Source organism: Blennius ocellaris (genome assembly GCF_963422515.1).
Source record: "Blennius ocellaris genome assembly, chromosome: 11".
In the NCBI taxonomy this organism is placed as follows: Eukaryota; Metazoa; Chordata; class Actinopteri; order Blenniiformes; family Blenniidae; genus Blennius; species Blennius ocellaris.
In genome coordinates, this window is record NC_137660.1 from 9,732,059 (window position 1) to 9,754,220 (window position 22,162).

The 22,162-nt window shown below is 45.8% G+C and overlaps 1 protein-coding gene across 1 annotated transcript in view; it reads right to left on the bottom strand.

The window, feature by feature from the left end:
• Nucleotides 1–5,804: 5,804 nt before the first annotated feature.
• Nucleotides 5,805–22,162, bottom strand: part of LOC308136106 (A-type voltage-gated potassium channel KCND2-like) — a gene marked incomplete at both ends in the record, with an annotated part of 37,295 nt that continues 20,937 nt past the window's right edge. The window contains 5 exons of the mRNA XM_080504322.1: nt 5,805–5,979; nt 7,942–8,162; nt 9,269–9,367; nt 10,538–10,636; nt 11,095–11,257. Coding sequence (XP_080360448.1) covers nt 5,805–5,979; nt 7,942–8,162; nt 9,269–9,367; nt 10,538–10,636; nt 11,095–11,257 — 757 coding nt within the window. The remainder of the gene's footprint in view (nt 5,980–7,941; nt 8,163–9,268; nt 9,368–10,537; nt 10,637–11,094; nt 11,258–22,162) is intronic.

The following is a 22,162-nucleotide window of genomic DNA, read 5'->3' on the forward strand; positions in this document are numbered from 1 at the left end:
AGCCAGGCCAATAGGGTTTCTTTTCTTTTATATGCTGTGGATTATGCAATAAGTTCTGCCTTTTTTTCCCCCAACTCTCACACGCTCCAGACGTCTGCAGCAGAAACCGCTGCTGCAATGTATGTGGGCATAATTTCACTCATAAGCACCTGTGCGAATACACAAGGTACTCGGCACAATTATAGTTTTTTTTTTGTGGTGCAGGGAAAGAGCAAAGGCAATTTAATATGCTTAAACAAGTCCTTCACTGCCCTCAAAATCACATTAGAAAAACATTACAAATTTGAATGTTCTTGTTAAACAAGCTTGCTTTCGGCATGTTTTAACAATAGGAATCCAACCAGCCAGTAAGAGACGTGCTCTTTTTTTTTCTGTTTTTTCTTTTTCTTTTTCTTTTCTCCCCCTCAAAGCTCTGTAGCTTGGCAATTTTTCATTGGTGTAATTTTGTATTTTTCCATCTTCGTAGAGCGTTCAGACGAGCATTAGACAGTTCAGAGAAGGATAACAAAATAAGAGCGTTGCCGGGCCCGATTCAAAGCCGGGGGACATCGTGTCTCCCGTGGCACATGCCTGAGCCCACAGTGAGTCATGAAGATTAATCTGCATCACTGAATAAAGATGAAGTAGAGACTCACAGTTGTGGAGGATTTTTACTAATGAGTAGGCGCTGACAAATGGGATAATACATTTACGTGGAGGGAACCTGACAATCCGTCTTCATTCCTCAAAAGAGATGTAGCGACGCGTCGCGGACGTGATCTCCCCGCGAAGCAACAGATCAATCAAGAGATCCGCCCATGCCGTCGCTTCTCACACACTTTCCTTTGACTTGGCAAGATTAAGCTGTTGTTTATTTGGTTGCTCCTTTTCATTGAAGCCTGTTTTTTTTTTTTTTTTGGGTAGCAGGTTAACGTGTGGTAGCGCACCGTAAAAATCTTAATGTTTTCAACAAGATGTTTTTGTAGACATGTCATCCTGTTTTGATTGCTTTTTAGCTTGTGCTGAATTTCTTTTGAGCCTTTTTCTCCAAGCGTTCGCCGCGCTTGGTGTAAATTTTGTACAATCTGGGTGGAATTTGCTTCCCGAATAAATTGATTTTAACTTTCGTCTTCTCATTTCAAGAGGCCCATTACCTTGTCTCAGTTTGTTGCAGCCTGACATGCTGCGTGTGTGAGGAGTGTTTCTTCTTCATAACTTTGTGTTTTTCCTCTGCCGTAAGCTTCAGAGAGACATTTGATCAGCCTAATATGTCGGGATGGCCAGGCACAATATGTATTGTGTTGATCTAATCCCAGATTTGGCATACTGTAGTCCGGTAAGCCTACACATTCGAAGCAAAGAGTATTTCACACTTTATCTCCAAACAGGATTACACAATGCCACGCTATAATCCTGCAGCATTGCTCCCTTTTTTTTATTTATTTATTTTTTCCTGAGGCAATGCAAGAAGTCCCGAGTCTATCATCTGCTAAATGCAAAGCTTTTTAACCTTTGTGGGTTTGGCGAGCTGCTCTTCATTTCATTGTGTCATGCCATCATCATCATCATCATCATCATCATCATCATCGCTGCATTACAGGTTTGGCCTTTTGAAAGTCGCACAATCAGGCAAGATACAAAAATGATGTAACTGCAATTCAATTAACAGACCCCCCCCCCACACCCCCCCACCCCCCACTTATCTCAGCTGTGAAAGTAAGTGCAGAGTCTTCTAATGAATGTGAACAGCGAGGACTCCCAGGTGACCCCCGTGGCACAGTGGAGTGATAATGAAAAGGGCGGATGCTTTGGTGTAACTTGTCCAAGCCAGGTTTTTTTTTTTTTTTTCGCCCTCCAATATTATTCATTCAGCTCAGATGCATCACAGCAAGAGGAAGCAACCTTGATGTGCGCTCGGCCACCGGAGAGGGAACGGAGATACGGAATTAAAACATGTTCGCCGTCTGAACCTGGAGATGAGACGCACGCCTACACCTGCATGGGACTTTGGGAACGGCACCGTTTGGGAGGAATATGTTGACACCGCCTTTGTAGTGGCAAACAGCTTGATTCTGTTGATCACGTCTGTTGTGGGGATCGCGGCGAATATCTTTGTCGTCCTGGCAGTGTACCGTCAGAAGTCCCTGCAGACCTCCAATAACGCACTGCTGGTGAACCTCGCCGTCGTGGATCTCCTGCGATGCGGCGTCGACTGCCCCATCCTGCTCGCCATCGTCATGACCGTGTACGGACGGGGGCGCGTGGATGATTTGATCTGTGACACGCAAATAGCCTCTTTCTCGTTCAGCTGCTGCATCCAGTTGTTGACGCTGGCGTGCATCAGTGCAGAGCGGCATCAGGCCATTGCGCAACCCTTCAAAGCCAGTCAGAGAAAAACACGGGTTATGGTGCTCCTTCCTGTCACGTGGATCTTGGCCATTCTCATGGCCGCCCTCTGCCTGATGTATCTGAGGGACTCGCCCGTGCATGTGAGATGTAAAGGGCAGCGGAGAGAAGAGCTGCCCTCCTACGACAACTTTGGACTGTTCATGCTGTTCCCGCTGTGGGCGGCCTGCTCCGGCGTGATCATCGGCTTCTACGCTCGAATATTCGCCCTGGTGAAATCGCACAATCGTAAAATATTTGACAAGGGTACCTTCCCTCTCTCCAAGCAGGAGCCCGCAGAAGAAGAGCAAAAGAATGAAGGAACCGCAGTTGTGGGAAAGGCAAAGCAGGAGAAAAGCCTGATCCTGAGAGTAAATGTTGCTCAGGCACAAGCCGAACCAAAGTCGTCTATCAGAAATTCTTCAGCTTCACTGCAAACCTCTGCGAAGGCGCTACAATGTGTTTCCATCAATTCGGAGAGTGCAAAAGAATATAAATATACCATGGAGATAAGTGACTTAGAGAAGCCTCGGCCTCTCGCGGTGCCGGCTGCAGCGCGGGCTGAGGAGAAACCTTTCACAGCAGAAAACGACGTTCCCCGCGTGGCAAATGGAAATGCGCCTGGTAATGTTGAAAACGGGAGGATGGAAGCAGCGGCGGACGATTTGACGGGGGGAAAACGGTCAGAGGAAAGGCTGAGGACCGACAAAGAGACCGGCCTCCACGTTTCCCCGACTGCACCGGAGCAAAACTCCCAGTCTCCTCCTGCGCCGTCGGCCGAGCAGAAACAAGTTAACGGCAGCGGAGGCCAAACGCTGGCTGTCGCTGCAGCAGATCAAGGGGCTTCGTTAACTCCGCTCTCTGGCAACGTCCCTGAAACGGAGGCTGCGAAACCGCCTGTGGAGGTGGAAGGCGCCGTTTGTATGATGCCTTCAAAAGCCAGTAAGGAAAGAGCCAGCAAAAAGAAGGAGAGCAAAATGGCAAAGCGGGCCGGATACATAATCATAACCTTCCTCTTATTCTGGCTGCCGCTGATCACAACCATCCTGCTGAACGTTGTCGGTGACAAAAGCACGGCTGCACAGGTGAGTCGTGATGTCGGCAAGTAGAAAGTCAATATGTGGATTTTCAAAATGTGTCTTGAGGGGGGATTAAATACTGGTTTTATGTTGCGACACATGTGACCCACGATAAAACACATGCACACACCCCTTCCTTTGTTTCAACAGGTTGTCTAAATTCGCTTTTCTTTCAGACTTTAATCACGCAGGACATGGAGGTCCTGTCAGTGTCTGTTGCCTGCATCACATCCCTGAGCGACCCCATCATCTACGCCGCCGTGAACCCTCAGTTTCGAACAGAGTTTCGCCGACTGAAAGACAGGTTTCGATCTCTCTTCAATAAGAAATGACAAACAACCCCTGCTTCCCTCCACTTAAGAGCGGCACCACGGTAAACGCTGGCGTTCATATTCCCTCCATTTGTCTCCCCCCGTTGTCTCAATATTAACCAAATTAAAAGCCCAGTGGGTTCAAGTGTGGGGATTTTATTTGGATGTGAGGAGCCCATTATTTTGCGGGCTGCTGTGCTATCTTAGATTTTATGCAGACTGCAGTTATTCAACGCTGCGGAGCCGAGGCAAAGCGTGCTGAGAGAAACCGACCAGACCAACGTAATCAGCTCAGCGGGGGGTGATGACGCTGCTGAGCTCTCCGTCAAACCATCGTCGAGGGCCTCTTGTCTGTCTCCAGAGACCCCCAGCAGCCACGACCCACTGCTGGGCAGTCAGGTCCTCACATGCCCCTCCAGCAACACCCAATTATTAAACCCATCCAGTTAATTGATGCACTTGATATAATCGGGGAAAATGATCCTGAAATCCACCTGATTGTGTTCGAGTTGGAAGAAAAAAAAAGAGAAGAGGAAAAAGACATGGGTCATTTCATGGATGTTTCAGTAGAGCTACAGTATTTATTCTATCCACTGCACCAAATGCACAATGTGTGAATATTTGCCCCCTTTTCCCTTTTTTAATGAAGTACAAATCTTGTCATGGACTACGTATACACGTCGTCCATGACAAGATTTGTACTTCATTAAAAGCAAAGTGTTGCAGAATTTACATCATAACATAACCAGCCTCAGTGTGTTCTCCTCCCATCGGTTGCATTTTTACTGACACACTTCCAACAAGAAGCAGAGACATACTTTAATAAAACATAATTCTGCAATGACAGCATGCAAAAAACCTTAATTCAATCAGGTAAAAGACAGAAATAGTAATGCTGACGACCGTCAACTAAATCTAGAAATAAGAGAAGCCAACTTTCCAATGCAGTTGATAAAGTCCTAACTGAGATATTTACAATATGAAAAATGTACAAAATGGCCCTTTAACACAGTGAAAACTACCAAGTCTGGCTGTTGAGTAGCATAATGAGGAAGTCAGTGGAATCGATGGTCAACACTGTTTTGTAAAGGTTTTCCCGGCGTCCACATCAGGGGTAATATTAGTTAAGTGTTGCTGAGAACGTTCACGTATGCTTCTACCTTGTGACCTAACTAACATATACCCTGTATAGTTCTCAATATCAATTGTTAACTAATGACAGCGGCGTCCACACAAGATCCATATCAGAATGTCAAATATGTAAGCTAACACAAGTTTTTGTCGTTTCGACTTTCACTTTGCACATTTCACAAACATGTCAGGATGCGTAATATATTTTACTCATCAAGCGATGACATCAACCAGTTAATGAGTCAGTTAATGAATATTCACAACAGTAATCCATTCCAGTGGATGCATGTTTTTTTTTTTTCTTTTTTTTTTTCTGCATTTACAACAGTGAGGGCAAGATTAGAAACCATTTCGTTGAGGGGGGGGCGGGGGGGGCGGGGTCTCAAAACAACCTGTGTGTATCAGGTGTGTGTTCAGGTGAGGTGAACGTCTGGAGTGTGTGAGCGGACCGATTCATATTCACAAAGATGGCCGTCGCTTAATGAAAATGTGTGCTTTGTCTTCAGAGGCCATTGACAGTGACCCTCAAACGTCTGCCTTTCCTCCTTTGAGTCAGAGACAACAAATACAACTACGTTTACATATTCAAAAATAAAGGGTTTTTTTTCTTTTTTTTTTCTCCTCAGTATTTTTAGGCAACAACGATGACCACCTCATTCCAACGACTCCTTTGCTCTGGTGTGCTTGATGAAGCAAGGTCTGCTGGTTTGCTTTGACTTCCACGGCAGCTTGTCCCACAACATTTTTATTCCATGCAGAGTTTGACATCAGATGATGAGATCCCTAACTTGAAAAAAACCCCCGACCTCTGCTAATCTTTAGAGTCCCTCTAGATTATGGCAGGTTGATGCTCGGTGGTCCCTCTCCTCAGCCCCCGGTGCTTCTCCAGACCGGTCGGCTGCTCAGATAGGCATGACATCTACAAGGCAGATACTCGGACAATGTTGCTTTGAGAGTACGCTGTGGTGGCGGAGCCGTCCCCGTCCGACGAGGTCACCACCGGGGCGGACAGGCTGACCATGGAGGGCGTGATGTAGTGGTCATCACATTTCAAGGGCATAGTCTCGTCAAGTTTGGCGTTCAGGCTGGAGCGGCTGTGGGAGAACAATGCAGGACGACACCGAGTGAGGGACCAGACCCACAACACATACAAGTCCTTCGAGAACACAGTCGACGGGTTGTACAAAAACCAAACATCTCCTCTCCACATGCTCCGACTCTGTTTGCACAGAGTGGTTCGTTCTGTCTAACAAGGAGTCCAGAGTTTTACTTTCTAATCGTCAGTTTGTATTGTACCACACTTGAAATGAATGCTGACACATGAAATGGCAAGGAAAAAACAAATGTGCTCCTCTCACCTGTCTATGAATATTTTCACACCAGAATTATTGGAACAGTTCAGCCAATTTACAAAGTTACACATGTTTCCCCCCACTCCACCCTTGAGGCAGAGAGCTACAGATCACTTTGATTTTAATTATCTTTTGAAATATCCTGCCCCAAGTCGAGGGCAGTGGGGGTATTTTATTTGTTTTTACCCTGTGCAATCAACAAACATGTAGGTATTAAATCGTAGTTATGGATTATTACAGAGGAGCAGGAACGCAGTGCTGAAAAGAATGATGGAAGAACAGAGTGCGAGAATAATAAAAGGAAGAGTGGAGCGCCAACGTGGAAAATGATCCACCTTTTTTTTGGTCCAGCCAACCATAAACAGAAGTGCGGCAACAAATTAGGGGCAAACTGGTTACTCAGTCCATTTAGGATTCAGACGCAACATAAATGAGTTTTTTCATTATAAATTCATGTTGTTGAAGTTAATCATTTTTTATTAGTACGCATAGTGCATTCAAAGAAGAAAAAAAGATTGCTTTTTGAATTTTAGATATGTATATGGGGGGGTGGGGGTCAATTAAAATTTGTAGGAAGACTTTGTATTTTCAGCATTTTTCCAATTTTCTCTTGTGTCACTTCAATAAATTTCATATGTACCATTTTCATGAAAACTTTCTTAATTCATTAAAAAAAACAGCCTTTTTTCATGTTTAATGTGTGACTGCAGTTTGGTTCTGTCTTTCTCTCTCAGTGTTTTTTTTATATCATTTCACCTGAATTGAGGACAATAATAAACAAGGTCATCCAAGGTCATAACTTTGAATATGATCCTGTGTGAGAAGCTGTTTTGCACCAAAACAGCTTCTCACACAATAACAACGGCTCAATATACCCTCATAGAGTTTAAATGAACCTACATGTTGTAATGAGTAACTCTACATTCTGATATTTAATACTTTCAGTTAAGACGGAATTACAAAAGACAAATAGTTGTTCTCATGCTGCTTTTTCTCAACACAGAAACGAGACGGAGAAGATTGATTCTTCTGAGTATGTTTCTCATTTTATTATTTTTTTTTTCCTTGCATAAAAACTGAGATTGCATTTGGTTTGAGCTTCTCAAAAGACTCCACTATTGCTCATTCTGAACCCTGGAGGCGACGTCATTGGCAGAGAGACACGGCGAGGCTTCAATAGACAGAATGTGGGAGAATTCTTCAACCATCTGCATCAGCGATGGATGATTCAGATGAGATAACCGTGTCTGTGGATATCGCTCAGTCATTTCAAGAAGATATTTATATGAGAATGTGCTCTATTTGAAAAACACTACATATGATCAGTAAAAGTGTATTTTTTTTTTTGGTTCCGGTGCTGAAACAAATGGACGTCATTAAAAAAAAAAGAAAAGAAAAGATTTTAATGTTCTCAAATAATTTCGCTGCACACCTCAATTGAAGTCTGCTCAGCTGATGCGTTATTGCCTTTACTCAGCAGCAAGAATATCAAACGCAAACGCCGTCTCCCGTTTTCCTCCAGTACAGATCTGAAGCCATGAGGTCTGCCAGACAGAGACTTTCAAACCAAAACATTCTACAGACGGGCCCTTTAATTTTTCAAAGGAGCTGATCTTATCTCATAAAGCTGCCTGCAAGTGTTAAATGTGTACGGAATTGTGTGTCGGACGAAGCAGGGACCAGGAAGAAAGATAAACAGGCTACCTGTTGGCCACTGGCCTCTCTCTGATCTGTATGGTGCTGAGCTCCTGGTTGTTTGTGCTGGGCAGGCTGAAACTGCTCTTCTTCCTGTGGCGCCGGGAGCAGCACGAGCCCAGGCCGTGTGGAGACGAGGACAGCGAGGAGGCGCGGGAGCCCGACTTGTTCATCACCGAGATCTCCATGCAGTTGGCCTGAAACGTCTGCTCGTCCACAAACTCGTGGTTCTGGGGTGGGAGGGGGGGAGAAAAAGCGTAGTTGGAACTTTGGGTTGGGCTCTCTGCTCGCGAATCAGCCGTAAAGCGACGAGCTCGGCTGAGCATCGAGTAAAGATGTTTCCCGGGAAAGGCTAAACAGACTGAGCAGAATCCACAGCAAAAACCAAAAAAAAAAAGAAAAAGAATTGTTTATTAATTGGAAAATGAATCATCCTGGGAATAGATATGTATTGGCCCAGATGTCCACATTAAGTGCCATCTGTGAAAACATTCACAACTGTTACCCCTGTGACAAATGAGCACGACTTGAAGGTCAGGCTTCAGAGTGTCTTACAGCCCCACCAGCAGGTGGCAGAGTGACACTGCACTGTGCAGGATCTGTGGCCAGCTCTGATTCATGAGGATGTTTTTTTTTTCTTTCTTTTTTCTATACCTTCACCCCTTCACTCTCGCTCCACTCTCCGCCTCCCATCCATAATGCACAGCATGAGAGGGCTGATGTAAACATTCGAGTCGCAATCTGAATGCAAGATGCCCTTATGGATCTTTCGCCAGACAAGAAAGGAGCCTTTTAGCGAAGGGGAGGATCGTCCATGAGGACAGAACACTGATTTACGGCCCTGCCTGTGTCTCTGGACTCGAGCGCTGCAATTGCAAGACTCATGTCACAGTCGAGCATTAAAGAGGCTCTTACGTCTCTAAATTATAGATAGCGTAAAATGAACTGTGCTGGTTTTGTTTGGAGGAAATAGTGTTCCTAGCAACCACAATCATGTTATCTTCAGCGTGTTGCTTGCTGTCAAGAGGACCCAGCATTTACCACCCCTGTGCACGGCTATTTTTAACTATTCACAGCTATTTTTAACTTTCGCTGCATATGAAATAGAGTCTACAGCTTGAGCACGGGTGAATAAAACTCACTTTGTTTCTATTTGAGACTCACCGGCTCGGCTGAGGACGACGAACGTGCCTGGTGCAGTTACAGAAAAGGAGCCTTCTTATTTACCGACGGCTATCTTAAACTGCACGAAGTCTGTCACCATGACAAAAAGTCAAGGTTGCCTCCAAGTGATTGTTTGCTACTGGACACAGCTTTCGGGTTTGTCAACAATTACCGTGGTCTTCTCCAGGCAGTGCAGCAGATGATGGTGTTGGCTCTCAAAAGGAGGAGTGGGGGGCTTCGCCACGAGGGCCTGTCCCGCCTCTTTGGAGGCCTTGGAGGAAAAAAGAGAAAAGCAAGTGTGGATGAGCAGGTTCAGACTCGGCTTGAGAACAGCGTCAGGCAACGGCCGGCAGCCCGGTGATGTAGTGGAAGAGTACGCAAAGCACTGAGGGTTTGAAATGTTGATCTGTAGCACGGCAGCCAATCTACTGAACCTGGTGAGATGGCGATGTTTTCGGGGGGCGGGGGGATGCATAGAGACAGAGGCTGATTACAACATGTTTCACTGATAGAACTGCTTTTTTTTTTTTTTTTGTCATTTTCTCACGGATTTGGTGAGGACCAGAGGAGTCAAATTCGAACTGAGCTCATTTCAGTGCAACAGCAGAGGCACACCCAGACACAGACCGAACAGACCGAACAGACCGTACCACCAAAAACACAGCACGGATTCATCACAACACCACACACTTGGCACACACATTGATGGAGCTTCTGCACGGCTCTGGGATGGAAGGTATGTTGCATTAGTCGGCGCGACAACCTGGATGCTCTAGAAATAACAACACGAAACAACACGCACGCGCACACACATACATAAGATCAAAAACAGAGTTTAGAGGAGATGCAGGCCGGGCCGACAGCCTTCAGGGGCGGCCTACTGTCCAGTAAGCCTTTGGTTCCCTTCCTTCCCCTCCAAACCCTGTTGGACAGACATGCAGAGCTTTGGTCATGAGTCAGTGTGACTGTAATGGGCTGTGTGTTCCACCAGAAGGCAAGTGTGCCTGCCTGGCCCTCCTGCTGTACGGACGGAGAGAGTGTTGACGGAGCATGTCAATGCTGCAGCTGAGAGGTGTGATGTAAAAGAGAGAGAGAGAGAGAGAGAGAGAGAGAGAGAGAGAGAGAGAGAGAGAGAGAGAGAGAGAGAGAGAGAGAGAGAGAGAGAGAGAGAGAGAGAGAGAGAGGACGATCACACTGAAGCACTGGAATGACAGCAGCCCCTTTCCCCTGTGTTACAGCATGAGAAGCAACCAACATCACCCCACCCACTCCCCTCCCTGTGTGTGTGTGGTGGCATGGCCCCCCCCGCCCTCCACCGCCCCCCCACCCTCCACCGCCCCCCCACCCCACCCCTCCCCTCCCCCCCCACGAGCAGAGCGGCATGCAAGCATCAGCGAGGCCCCGGTCAGTCAGCCCCCAGGTAGCTGCTTGGCCCCGTTACCTCCTCCAGTGAGTCGATCAGGAGCCCATTTTGTTTGTAGCGCATATAGGCATTAGTGCCTCGAATCTTCGCAGCACGGATTCTAGCGACGCGAGTTTTCTGTTTGAACAAACAGACCTCTGTTTTAGCCTCTGACAGTTTGTCTGTCACACTAATTGGCTCTGTCTCCCCTCCTGGCAGCCGCAGTGTTTAGTAGGGAGAGAGGCGATGCTTAAAAATCTACGATTAGGAAATTCTGCCTTAGCAAACACTTTTTTTTTTTTTTTAAAGGGAAGAAATGCACATATTGCCATTGAAAAGCTGCTGACACAATACTCTGAAGATCATTTGTTCAGTCATTGTCATTCCCGCTCTTATTTCTTTCACCCACTGATATATACTCAAGCAGGTTTAGCCCACCCAATACACACATACACACAAGCACAATAAAAGATTAATATTCTGGGAGATAGTGTTTGCCCTGTCATTCTGTTACGTGCGGATAAGACAGGGGCAGAGAGAAGCAAAAAAAAAAAGAAGAGATAGAGGAGGAAGGAAGCAAGGCTGAGTGTCAGTACCCTCTGAGCTCGTCGCTTCTCTGCCCGTTGGCTTTGGTGGTAGATACGGCTGAAGTTTGACACGATGACAGGGACCGGCAAGGCGATGACCAGCACCCCACTCAGAGAGCATATGGACCCAAACACCTTCCCCACGATTGTTTTTGGCACCATGTCACCGTACCTGCAACACAGAAAACAGATAACAGTGAGGAAGCCAAGCAGAAAAAAAAAATTAATAAATAAAAAAGGTCCCATGTTAAAGAATCCACTCCGCAGTCTTGTTTCTAGCATGCTAAGCTTGTTTCGTATTACTATTTAATGCTATTTTTATTAGTCTTGAAATAGTCACAATGACCTTGGAAGATTTCGCAGCTTCAAATACGAAGTCTCACGTTTGAAGTGCGTGAGGAATAAATAGGACTTGTCTGAAGTCCCTTCTTCTTGGCCTACTTCCTGCGTGCCGTCATGATGTTCCTCTCTGAAAATCTTGTTTCATATATAATTACACACCTGCTGGCGCTCGCTAATGCTTTTCGCGTCGTGACCAAACGCACTACATATCCTCTGTGACCTCCGTTAGCCAAACAGCTTGTGAAAGATACAGGGAGGCGTGTCACGTCAAGTAAAAGCGAATGGGGGAAGAGGAGCGGCAGGATGGCGAACCCTGGAGAGATTGTTTAAGTCGGTGTGTGTGTGTGTGTGTGTGTGTGTGTGTGTGCACGTCATTGGGCTTTCAACAAGAGCTGCAATTGTAAAGCACTTTTGTAGAATCTACCGATTGCCACCATCCTGTTGGCAATGCATCATGTGGCTTTCTGTTGCTCCTATTGGTTGTTGAACTATGAACCTGCCCCGACTCGTCCGGAACCACCGCAAACAGCTACATTTTTTTTATTTATTTAATAGGCCCAGAGTCGCTCTGGACCTGGTCTGGAAACCAATAAATCTCCTGACATCGGAAAGGGAGCAGCTTGGGACAGATTTGTTGTCCAAGAAAAAGAGTCTGACGTGTTCCGCTCTGCTAGCGGTGTGTTTGCCGTCCCACTGACCATTAGCCAAACGCTTTTAGCGTTGCGCGATCCGCCAAGGCTTGCTAATTAAGGATCCATAATTTACGTAGCGCCATCGGTAGATTTTGCTCATCGCCCCCCCCCAAAAAAAGTCTGACAATTCCAATAGTCAAAATGGATTTCAATACAACTTTTACAGTTTTATTTTAAGTTGAATAAAACTGTGGGCTTCTGCTATTGGCTTGAATTGTGCAGGCGAGGTCAACTTCCCTCACCATAGAACAATTTAGGTCAGATTATCTGGGCATCTGTTAAAGTCCTTTGCCTTTTCCAAAAACCATAAGGATCTTTCTTCTAAGTTCTTTTTTTTACGGAGCTCTTGGACAGACGACAGTCGCACGTGGCAAAAAGGAAAGAGAGCAGCAGAGGTTTAGATAAGACAAGCTCCATCTGTCCAGATTGCCATCAATTAAACCTTGATCTTCTTTCTTTCTTTCTTTCTTTCTTTCTTTCTTTCGTTTTCCATCAAGGTTCAAGCACTTGAAGTTGAGCCACAAGCATAATCTATTGGTCATGCGCTTCAGCAGTCTATTCAGAAGAAATCATGATTAAAAAAAGAAACTGAAAACGACTTCATGACGCCATATTGTTAGAGCAGTATTTTGAGAGGGCGTCCTCACACTTTGCAAACCTCTGATCAACATCCAATCTTTAAAACAAAATCTCAATTTCATGTGTCAACAGTTTGAGAGTGTCCCTGTTGTTAATTTCAGAGAGGGGTGAAATGACGGCAGATTAAAGCGTGTTTTAAAACCATCTCATTGACTTAGTCCCCCATGAGAAAGTCAGACAAGTCTTCAGTCAAGGCTAAGCTACAATCAAATTATCTCCATGACCTTTCGTTCTTTTTATTAGCTCCCAGCGTCTACCTCGGGAGACGATTCAACCAAGGCAACCAAACATAATTTCACTCATCCATCTTCCACATTCTCTTCATCCAGACGAGGTGTAGAGAGGTTGGAGGCGGCTGTGGATCAGTCGGTAGAGCAGGTCATCTCTAAATCCCAAGGTTGTCCACCGTGTCGAAATATCCCTGGGCAAGACACTGAACCCCAAGTTTCTCCCGGAGGTGTGAGGGCACCTTGCACGGCAGCATCCACCACAGGTGAGAGAGAGAGAGAGAGTGTGTGTGTGTGTGTGTGAATTGTGTGTACATACGGTGAAGCGTGAGAGATCATGTAAGGCACATTCAGACTGCTGAAGCAGTGAGACTATGCCATGAGTAAAGTCTTTATACGGCTCATCATTTATTTATACACATGATACACCGCTCTCCAGGTCGCCAAAGGTTCACAACACAAACCACATATTCAGCGTTGCCATACAGAAAAGCCGATTATCATTCAACGTCGTTACATAATTAGGAAGACAATCCTGATTTCTCCAAGGCAATTAACTGAACCAGATGAAAACAAGCGCGTTCCTCACACAGATCGTTGCAACGTAACGTGGACAAATACCCCCCGCTGAGTTAGACCACGGGCTAAACTGGGATTTTAAACATGATTCAGAACATGTATGTTTTCCTTGCCTTCTTAACTTCCCCCCGACGTGCTGCAGAGGCCCAGTAACTCACAGGACTGCAGGTGGGTGAGATGAATGATCTCGATCCTAATGCGCAAATGACCTGAGAAGACCATTACCTCCCGAGAGCAAGACGAATGCAGGTGGGAAGGGACATCAGCATTGCTCAGTGGCTGTGACAGCAGCGCGTCTCTCAAGTGAGGCAGGGTAATGTGAATGTATCGCTACACGGGAGGTTGACTATTTCATAAATGAAGTTGTCTAATGCCCACAGCCGTCTGCTTGAGTCATTAGCTTCAGGTTTCCATCACATTGGGCCCAGCAGCTCTGGCTTTTTTTTTTTTTTTTTTAAACACAGCTTGGGCGGAAAGATGTAAAAGTGGACATTTTAATATCACGCTTGATGACACTTCATGTACAACAGTTTGCTTTCGACTTGACTAATCTAACACGGATGTCATTAGTTTTACAGTTCATTACAGGTCAAGCCATTTTCGTCATGGAACCGCAGGCGGAGCCTGACGGCAGGTGTCAATTATGAGTCCTGGACGTACTGTTGAGAGCCAGTTAAGAGATCTGAATGTAAAATTCCCGGACAGCGTTCCCCCATCTCACGAGTGCGGCTGCTCACACGTGTTTTATTCCGGCGGGAGGAGTGGCAGGACGCTGCCACGTCAAGCGCGGCACGCATTGTATTCCGGTCCTTTCAGCGGGCGTCGTCTTTTGAAAAGCAAAGCATAGTAGTGAGCAGGTGGAGGGAGGGGGGGGGGGGGGTGGTTTAAAAAAAAAAAGAAGGGAGCAAGCGCACTCTGGAGAGAGGCACTAACAGTGATGGATTGTTCATATGGGAGAAGCTGAGATACACAAAAGCTCTGCCTCCTGGATGGCGGCAGAGGTAGGAATTAACAGCAGCGACAGATTAAAGTAATGTTCCCGCTTTGTTCTTGTTGTGTCTGAGTACCTGGTACCCACGTTTTTCCTACCCGGAGTTTGACATGGGTGAGACGTGAAGATGGATGGCCAGATTCTTATCCCCCCCCACCCCACTGCAGAGGAGGAAGGGGAACGTCGGAATGACTGAGTATCAATTCCCCCACTTCCACCCACCTGAAACCATGCTGTTCTAGAGCTCGTGCCAAGTCTTAAAAAACACAGCATTCTGTACAATTGTCCCGGAGGCCAGATGACAGCATTGCAGATGTAGCCCGGTGCGGCGAGAGAGCGTAACGGGAGGAATGTCAGGCTAAAAGGAATATTTGAGGGTTGGATGGGGGGATGAATGTTCCCGCCTGGCTTGGATAATAGACCAATCAAACATTTATGAGTCCCTGTATCAACCTGCGTGGCAGAGTTTGTGCAGCTGACCTTAAAACTGGTGTATTAAAACTGGTGGTCAGAGGGAGATTCCTGCATGTGACCTCACTGACACCACAAAAACACGGACACATCTAGACACACACACACACACACACACACACACACACACACACACACACACACACACACAGACACGTGTGTCTGTGCGTGTGTGTGTGTGTGTAAAGGCCTTTAATTTGACATCTAGTTAAACCAATCCCCTTCCTAAAAAAGCAATCTTGTTCCTTGATTGTCTTCCAGATCCTTGTGTCTGAAATCTGACTGCCATCTGGTTAGTGGGAAGAGAGAGAGAGAGAGAGAGAGAGAGAGAGAGAGAGAGAGAGAGAGAGAGAGAGAGAGAGAGAGAAAGAGAGAGTTATCTGGATTACTTCACACACACACACGTCATTTGTTTACATCTTTTCTCACAGGCAGGGCAAGTTTTCCTTCTATTAAATGTTATGTATTTTCAGACGAGATCTATTTAAATAGTAAACAGCATAGTGGAAAAAAAAACATTATGGGACTATTTACACATTAAGATCTGCTGCACACAAATATGGATGGGATTGACAAACTCCTCTTAAGTGAGCACTGGGCTCGTGTTTCTGATGTACGCACAGAGATCTGAAGGAAGCGCCGTCGTCGTCACAAACTCTCGTCCCCCCGTTCAGATCTTTGCCAACAGCTTAGCAATGCTGACAATTAGGATCCACGCAGGATTGTGGCAGATCTCTGGGCTGAGAGGGCTTTGTCAACTGCAGCGAAATCCAATCACCCAGCAGCACCTCTGTCACGGTACTCCTGGCTTCCATTTCTGGGGTTTTACTGTGAAACCGGCTCACCTCCAGCAGAAGTGAGAGCAGCAAAGTGCTTTAATAATAAAAGCACGCAGGAATGGCTAACATGGAGAGGGGGCCTCGTCGGGGACTGGCTTCAACCGTTAAGTGATCAAGGTCAAGGTGTAGGAATGAAGAAGAATCTCGTGGTGAAGTCAGTGAAGCTGCTGGACTGTAAGGTGACATCCTATTAAATCCTTTAGGGGGAAGATATTAAATCTGTCTTTCATCGGCGCACACTTTGATCCACGCTACTTTGATATTTCAATGAGAGGCAGTGGAATGAAGCTAATTTAATTAATACGTTAACCATTTTGATTCATCGGCTGATTAGGACGGCGATGAATTAAGCGCAGCGTCCTATCGCACGCGTCATCTCTGCATGTTGTTTCATGGCAATAATTACGGAAAGAGGCCCGCCGTCAGATAATCTCAAATACAAACGAATGTCAATCTCACCTTCTTGAGTCACCCTCACATCGCACTTTGCGTTCATCTCCTATTATCTGGAAGTAGGGAAAGTCAGAGAACAACAACAACAACAACAAAAAAAACGCCTTTGTAGTGTTTTTGTTTGTTTCAAATCAATCTCAACTCATTTTTGCTAAACCATTCGAGCAACGCTGTTAGTCGAGAAAATGTTTCTGGGTCAAGCCGTTTTAGGCTGGCGTACCATTACCATTTTCTATCGGTGCAAGAATCGAGTGTCCTCAGCACGTCTTTGATAATTCCGTGAATGCAGGCTTTTTCTGTGTGACCTTCACTGAACATCCCATCGCGCGCCGGCTGCCTATCAGTGCTTCCTGAGGTAATTCACTGGCTCAGTTTCACAGTTCAATGGCTCCTACAGCACAGACAAGCCCTCCAAACCTGTGAGACCAAAACCTGTCAATTATTCTGAAACGCCGATACTGTCAGCCACTGTACCAATCCAAAAACTTGATAATGACAGAGCGCGGCATTAAAACCGCGCGGGGGACAAACGGGAACGGTGGCAAGGTCGGCAAGTATTAGATCCCCTTAAAGTGATGACATCTGCTGCTGGCGCGATGTGAAATGTGAAGCCACTGCAGGGTGTCAGAGTGGACACAACATTTAAATCTTCTCGTGGGACTTAACATCGACTCTTTCTGACATTATTCTGCCCAACAGACAATGGCTCCAATTTTTTATTATTTTTTTTTTTCCTAAAGTCATGACAAGGAGCAAATGGAGCAATGCTGCAACAATACGGTTCCCTACCTTCTCACACAAGCCTGAGAGAGCACAATATTCATCCTTGCTGACAGTTAAATAATAGATGTACCAAAAAAAAAAAAAAAAGCAATTTTCTTGCTGAACTCCATCATGCTATGAACTAAGAATCCAGAATTTGAAGAAAATGGATCATGCTGCCCGCGTGTCATAAAGCCTTGTGATGTGAGTGACAAGAAGATATACATTTTTTTTTCTGGGATTGTGTTTGTGGAGATTGCGAGATTTATTGAAGCACCACTGGAGAGGTCATGAGGGCCTTTCGGTTGTATCTTTTTTTGTTATCTATTTGGTAAAAACAAGAAGAAAAACAACGGTACATGGCCGTTCATTTTGGTGCAGTCAATGGATCTGAAAATAGAAATGCAGAATAGACTGCTGTTTCGTGGTGAAAACCAGGGTGGGTGAAGACAGTAAAATAGAGGAAAAAAATCTCTCTGGTGTCTCATATATTTATATCATCGATGCACCAACTGTACATCTTATTTCTGTTTTGGTCAGTGTGTTGAAATATTGAGCACGTTCTGTGTTTTTTTCGGTCTCGGGCCATGAGCAGACTGTAAAACAGTGCGAATGAAATCTCTGTGATTCCAGATAGACTGGCAGCCCCACCGGGGGCGAGCACCCTGCGAGGACTCCTTCGATGCACACGGCTCCGGCGTGCAGCGCTGCAGATGTGCTTGCAAGGAGCCGAGGCCACAATGAATGAACATGATCTCAGGTATGATCCCCTAAACACAGAACATCATTCCCAACGCTCTGCGCTGTATCTGTGGCTGCAGGCCGTCAGCCCGACATCCCAAAAAAAAAAAAAAAAAAAAAAAACGCTGCTTCTCCCGGGTTTGGACACCAAGGACTGATGGGGATTAGGAGTGTGTGGGCTGATAGGGCTCGGCTCTGATGCTATCCCTCAGATATACATCATTATAGAGAGGGGAATCCCACGGGCGCTGGGATTAGCCCGCTAGATTTTCACTGCAGGTGATAAGGGAAGAAGGAGAGGCTGGCAGAACTACACAACATAATGGAGAGATGGGAAAGAAGAGATAGGAGGGAGCCAGAGGACTGCACTGGCTCTTGTATCGCGTGTGGTAGGAGAAGCCGAGTGCTCCAGTATGAGCAAATGTGAACAATAGCTACGGGGGGGGGGGGGGGGGGGGGGGAAGGACAACATTGAGATAGGTGGATGGTGCAGACTCTGTGGACGAATAAAAAAACCCAGGATTCATTTTTTACAGCTGAAGGTGGAACTGCGGGGAGGTGATGCGAGACGTCTTCTTTCGTGAAAGGAAGTGGGCGGCGCTAAGGGATTGACACACGGGGTTCAGGGGAGAGTGTGTGTCTACATGCCAGTGGGTGTTAATGCATTGTAAATGAGGAATTTGTAGTGCAGCGGTGTCAATGTGGCGTTGATCTCCGGGTTGAACAGTCACACCCCCCTGGAGTCTGAGGAACCGAACGGTCCCAATGAAGACCAGTGAAATTCCTGTCTCTTCGCCACACAGACACAGTTAAACCATATAGAATAATCCCCCACGTATAGCCCGAGCAAAGGCACCTCGGCGCTCTCGCTCACATATCAAACATGTATTCCCTCAGCCCTCCAAATCCCAGCTTAACCCTCACCCCGCGAAACCAGGCGGCTAGTTATCACCGCGGCTTTGACATTAGCATGCACGCCCTCCCTCATTTGGGAGATCTTCTTAAGAGTCAGGGATGATAAAAAGCTTTCCTCTTTACCGCTCTTCCGTTCCTGACTTTGACTCACCCTTCCTCTGCCCGGACCTGCCTGCCTCCAACTATGAGTCGGAGATGAAACGCTTCATTCTCTTTCTTTCTCTTTTTTCCTCCCCTCCTCCTTTTTCTATTATCATGCAGTGCCGGCATGGGCCTGCTTGACATTTTCCTTTTCTTCTGCTCTTCTCCAGCCTCTCCGTCTGCACCTGCTGACACTTGAGAAACAACTGCTGTCCTACGCAAAAAAAAAAAGAAGCAGCCCCTTTCCTTTGCTATCATGCGCCAAGTCACCTTTTCCTTCAGTTCCTCGTTGTCATGATTGCAGCCGACTCCTTCAGGCGATTTCTTTTAATTACTGGATGAATGGCTTTTCTGTTTAAATAGAGGTTTTATGAGGGCTGAGCATCTGCATGAGCCTGCAAACATGCAAATGCAGCAGCAGCGGCAATTTATGTCTGTCAGGCCGCGAGTCTTCGATCAGTCAGGAGATGATGAAACTAATATAAACATCGCTCCGAGTCTAATTTGTCATTCCATGTTTAGATTTCAGCCCTCGCTCCTTACATTACTCCAGAAAAGCCAGGGGCTAAAAATACATTCCCACAACGTCAGTATAATACTTTGATAATGCAATTACACTGCTTCGTGGCTGAATGGGGAGGGCAAAGGCACATGAGAGTAGGGTTGGAAGCACGAAGGGGCGACGGAGCTCTGGATTATAAGGGAACGTGATAATAAAATGAAAATCGTCAGACACTCAAGCGATTATGCTAATGAACTCATCCCGTATTCATCATAGGTTAATCGGCATGCAGGCGAGAGAGCGGTGGCATTTTCTTGAACACAGAAAAGCTTTGATGGAGGAGGCGGCGAGGCGCCCCAACCTCTGGAACGTGACGGCCTGAGGCGGGGGTTAGAGGTGAAATCTGAATCTCAGAGGGTTCGATTCGTGAAATAAAACACTGAGTTGTTTTCCCTTAGTTTTGGGGGCAAGTTATGGAGTGAGTTGGAGTTATTAATTGCGGCGTTCCCGTCTGCGTATTGCAGCGAGGAGAACGAATGCGGAAAGGCACAATCAGGATGCTGCACACACCAGTGAAATGCACCAAAGCGTCCTCTCGCTGAAACCTAATGAGCGCGAGAGCCGAGGCAGCTCGCCCTGACCGGACGGAGATATGTAAGTGACCCCTGTGACCTTTGTTGTCTGGTCAGGCGATGGAGGGAGAGGGAAAAAAAAAACAAGACAAAAAAAAGAAAACGTGAAAGGTTTTGTGGATTAGCGCCTCTGTGTTGGAAAAGGGGGAACTGGTCCAGGAGCCTCATCACGCTGACAGCAGATTAGTGCTCCGCGGCGCCAGAGCAGACGGTGCAAGATTAACTTTGATGTGCGATTCCACACAGAGCAGCCGCTGGATATCAGCTCCCTCCACCAAATGGCCCCTTAACTCAGAGTTTGCCGCGTATGCATCGGTGAGTTACAGTATCTAAAAATCTGCCGTTTTACAGGCAGATGACGGTGCCACCAGATTGTAGCGACACAAATATGTCGAAATGGGAGATTTCTTTCCCCAACATTAAGATAAATTCAAAGTTTTTAAGAGAAATATGCACTATAAATAATTTCTCTGTGCCTGTCAATTAATGTTTTCCGCATCAACTAGTGTTTTGTTAGTTTGATTGGAGGAACATGTCGCCGGCGTCACAGATGAGAGGAGCTTGTAAAAACAGTTGTATAACGTCTACCATCGGATCTCGAGGAGCTTTTTTTTTTTTTTTTCCAAGGATAAACCCCGATTATGTCACTGTGGTGCAATCAGGGTGAGCAGACTTTGAATTTGTAAGATAAACCCTGGAAGAGCTGGAGTTGGAGAGAAACACGAGTCTATCCAACTCGGAGGGCTTGAAGAAAAAAACTATTTTAAGTAACTTACTGGGTGAGAATCAGAAAACTTGCCACAGGTCTTGTAATTGCAAAAGAAGAAAAATACATTAACTGAATTGTTTGAACTGCTGACGTGTATCAAGACATCTGAGGGCAGTGTCTTGATGAAAAGGTCTTGAACTTGTAATTATAGAGGACGAAAGGAAGAAGGAGCGACTGTGGCTCCGTTTTCAGAGTGAGTCTTTTTTCACCTTGTGCATATTATTAAAGCTTGTCTTACGAATCAGACCACACTCAGTTGTGCAGTTGGTTTGTCCTCCACTATTCCCAAATGCTGAGAGAACCCATTGAGCTGCAGTGTCACACTGGAGCCTGCACTGGAGGAGTGGCGCCCCCCAGCAAACATGCTTATTTAACACTCCCTCACAGGACTTTTACTTTTATGTGGTGTGCTTTTAAACATTTGTGCACAGAAGATGACACAAATGACCAATGCCACTGCTGTTTGCGTCTGGTAGCAGAAAACACCAGCAACAGTTAACAACCTCCCACTTCTTTTTGTTTATTTCAGCAGATGACAAACAGCTGCAGGGTGCATTACTGCCACCTCCTAATCTGACTAAAACAAACAAAAAAAACTTCTCTCTGCCTCCGAGGAGGCTTCTTTTTCACATAAACACTGTGGGAGCCGTCAGTCATGGCTTGACAATCAGGTCATTCAATGTAACTACGTCAGTTGGCTTTAAATTACTTTCAATTTACTCATACAGTGTGAAGGTTACATTGAAGGTTACATTTTTTTTTAAATCCTAATACTGTATGCCAGTCTTTTCCATCTCATATTTCTATGCCTCATTTGCCAATCAATGATAAGCCAAGTGACATTAACGCCCATTCATAAAGTACACTGAGAGGAGACTGTTAAGAAATGTAATAAACGCTATTAAGGCTTCACATTTACAGGAACTGATGCCAACGTTTTCTCAACCTTCTGTACTTTTCTCTCTGGAATCCATCCATTAATATTCATCTCTTGCAGTTTATCCAAAGTCAGAGTGTACCCAGGACAGGCCAAACACACAAACACACTCCTCCTTTAGTGTTCAGAGGAAACAAACTACCGCCTCAGTGTCGCCCAGCGAGAATCCAGTCCGAGTAAACAGGTGACGTGTGAAGAAGTGACCCCAATGATTTTGACGCTGAGTTTCAAAGAGACGGACTGAACACAGAGACCAAGGAATCATCTGGTCTGTGTGAAGAAACAGTCATTGTTAAAAATGAAGGAAAATAATTCAAGACTTAAGTTAAACAAGTACCTGAAGTAATACTGAAATTATGGAGGAAAAGCACAAGTCTCAAGATAATACACCACATTCCATTTTTTGTTATAGTCAACACCAGAAAACTTCCACAATTTGTTTGAG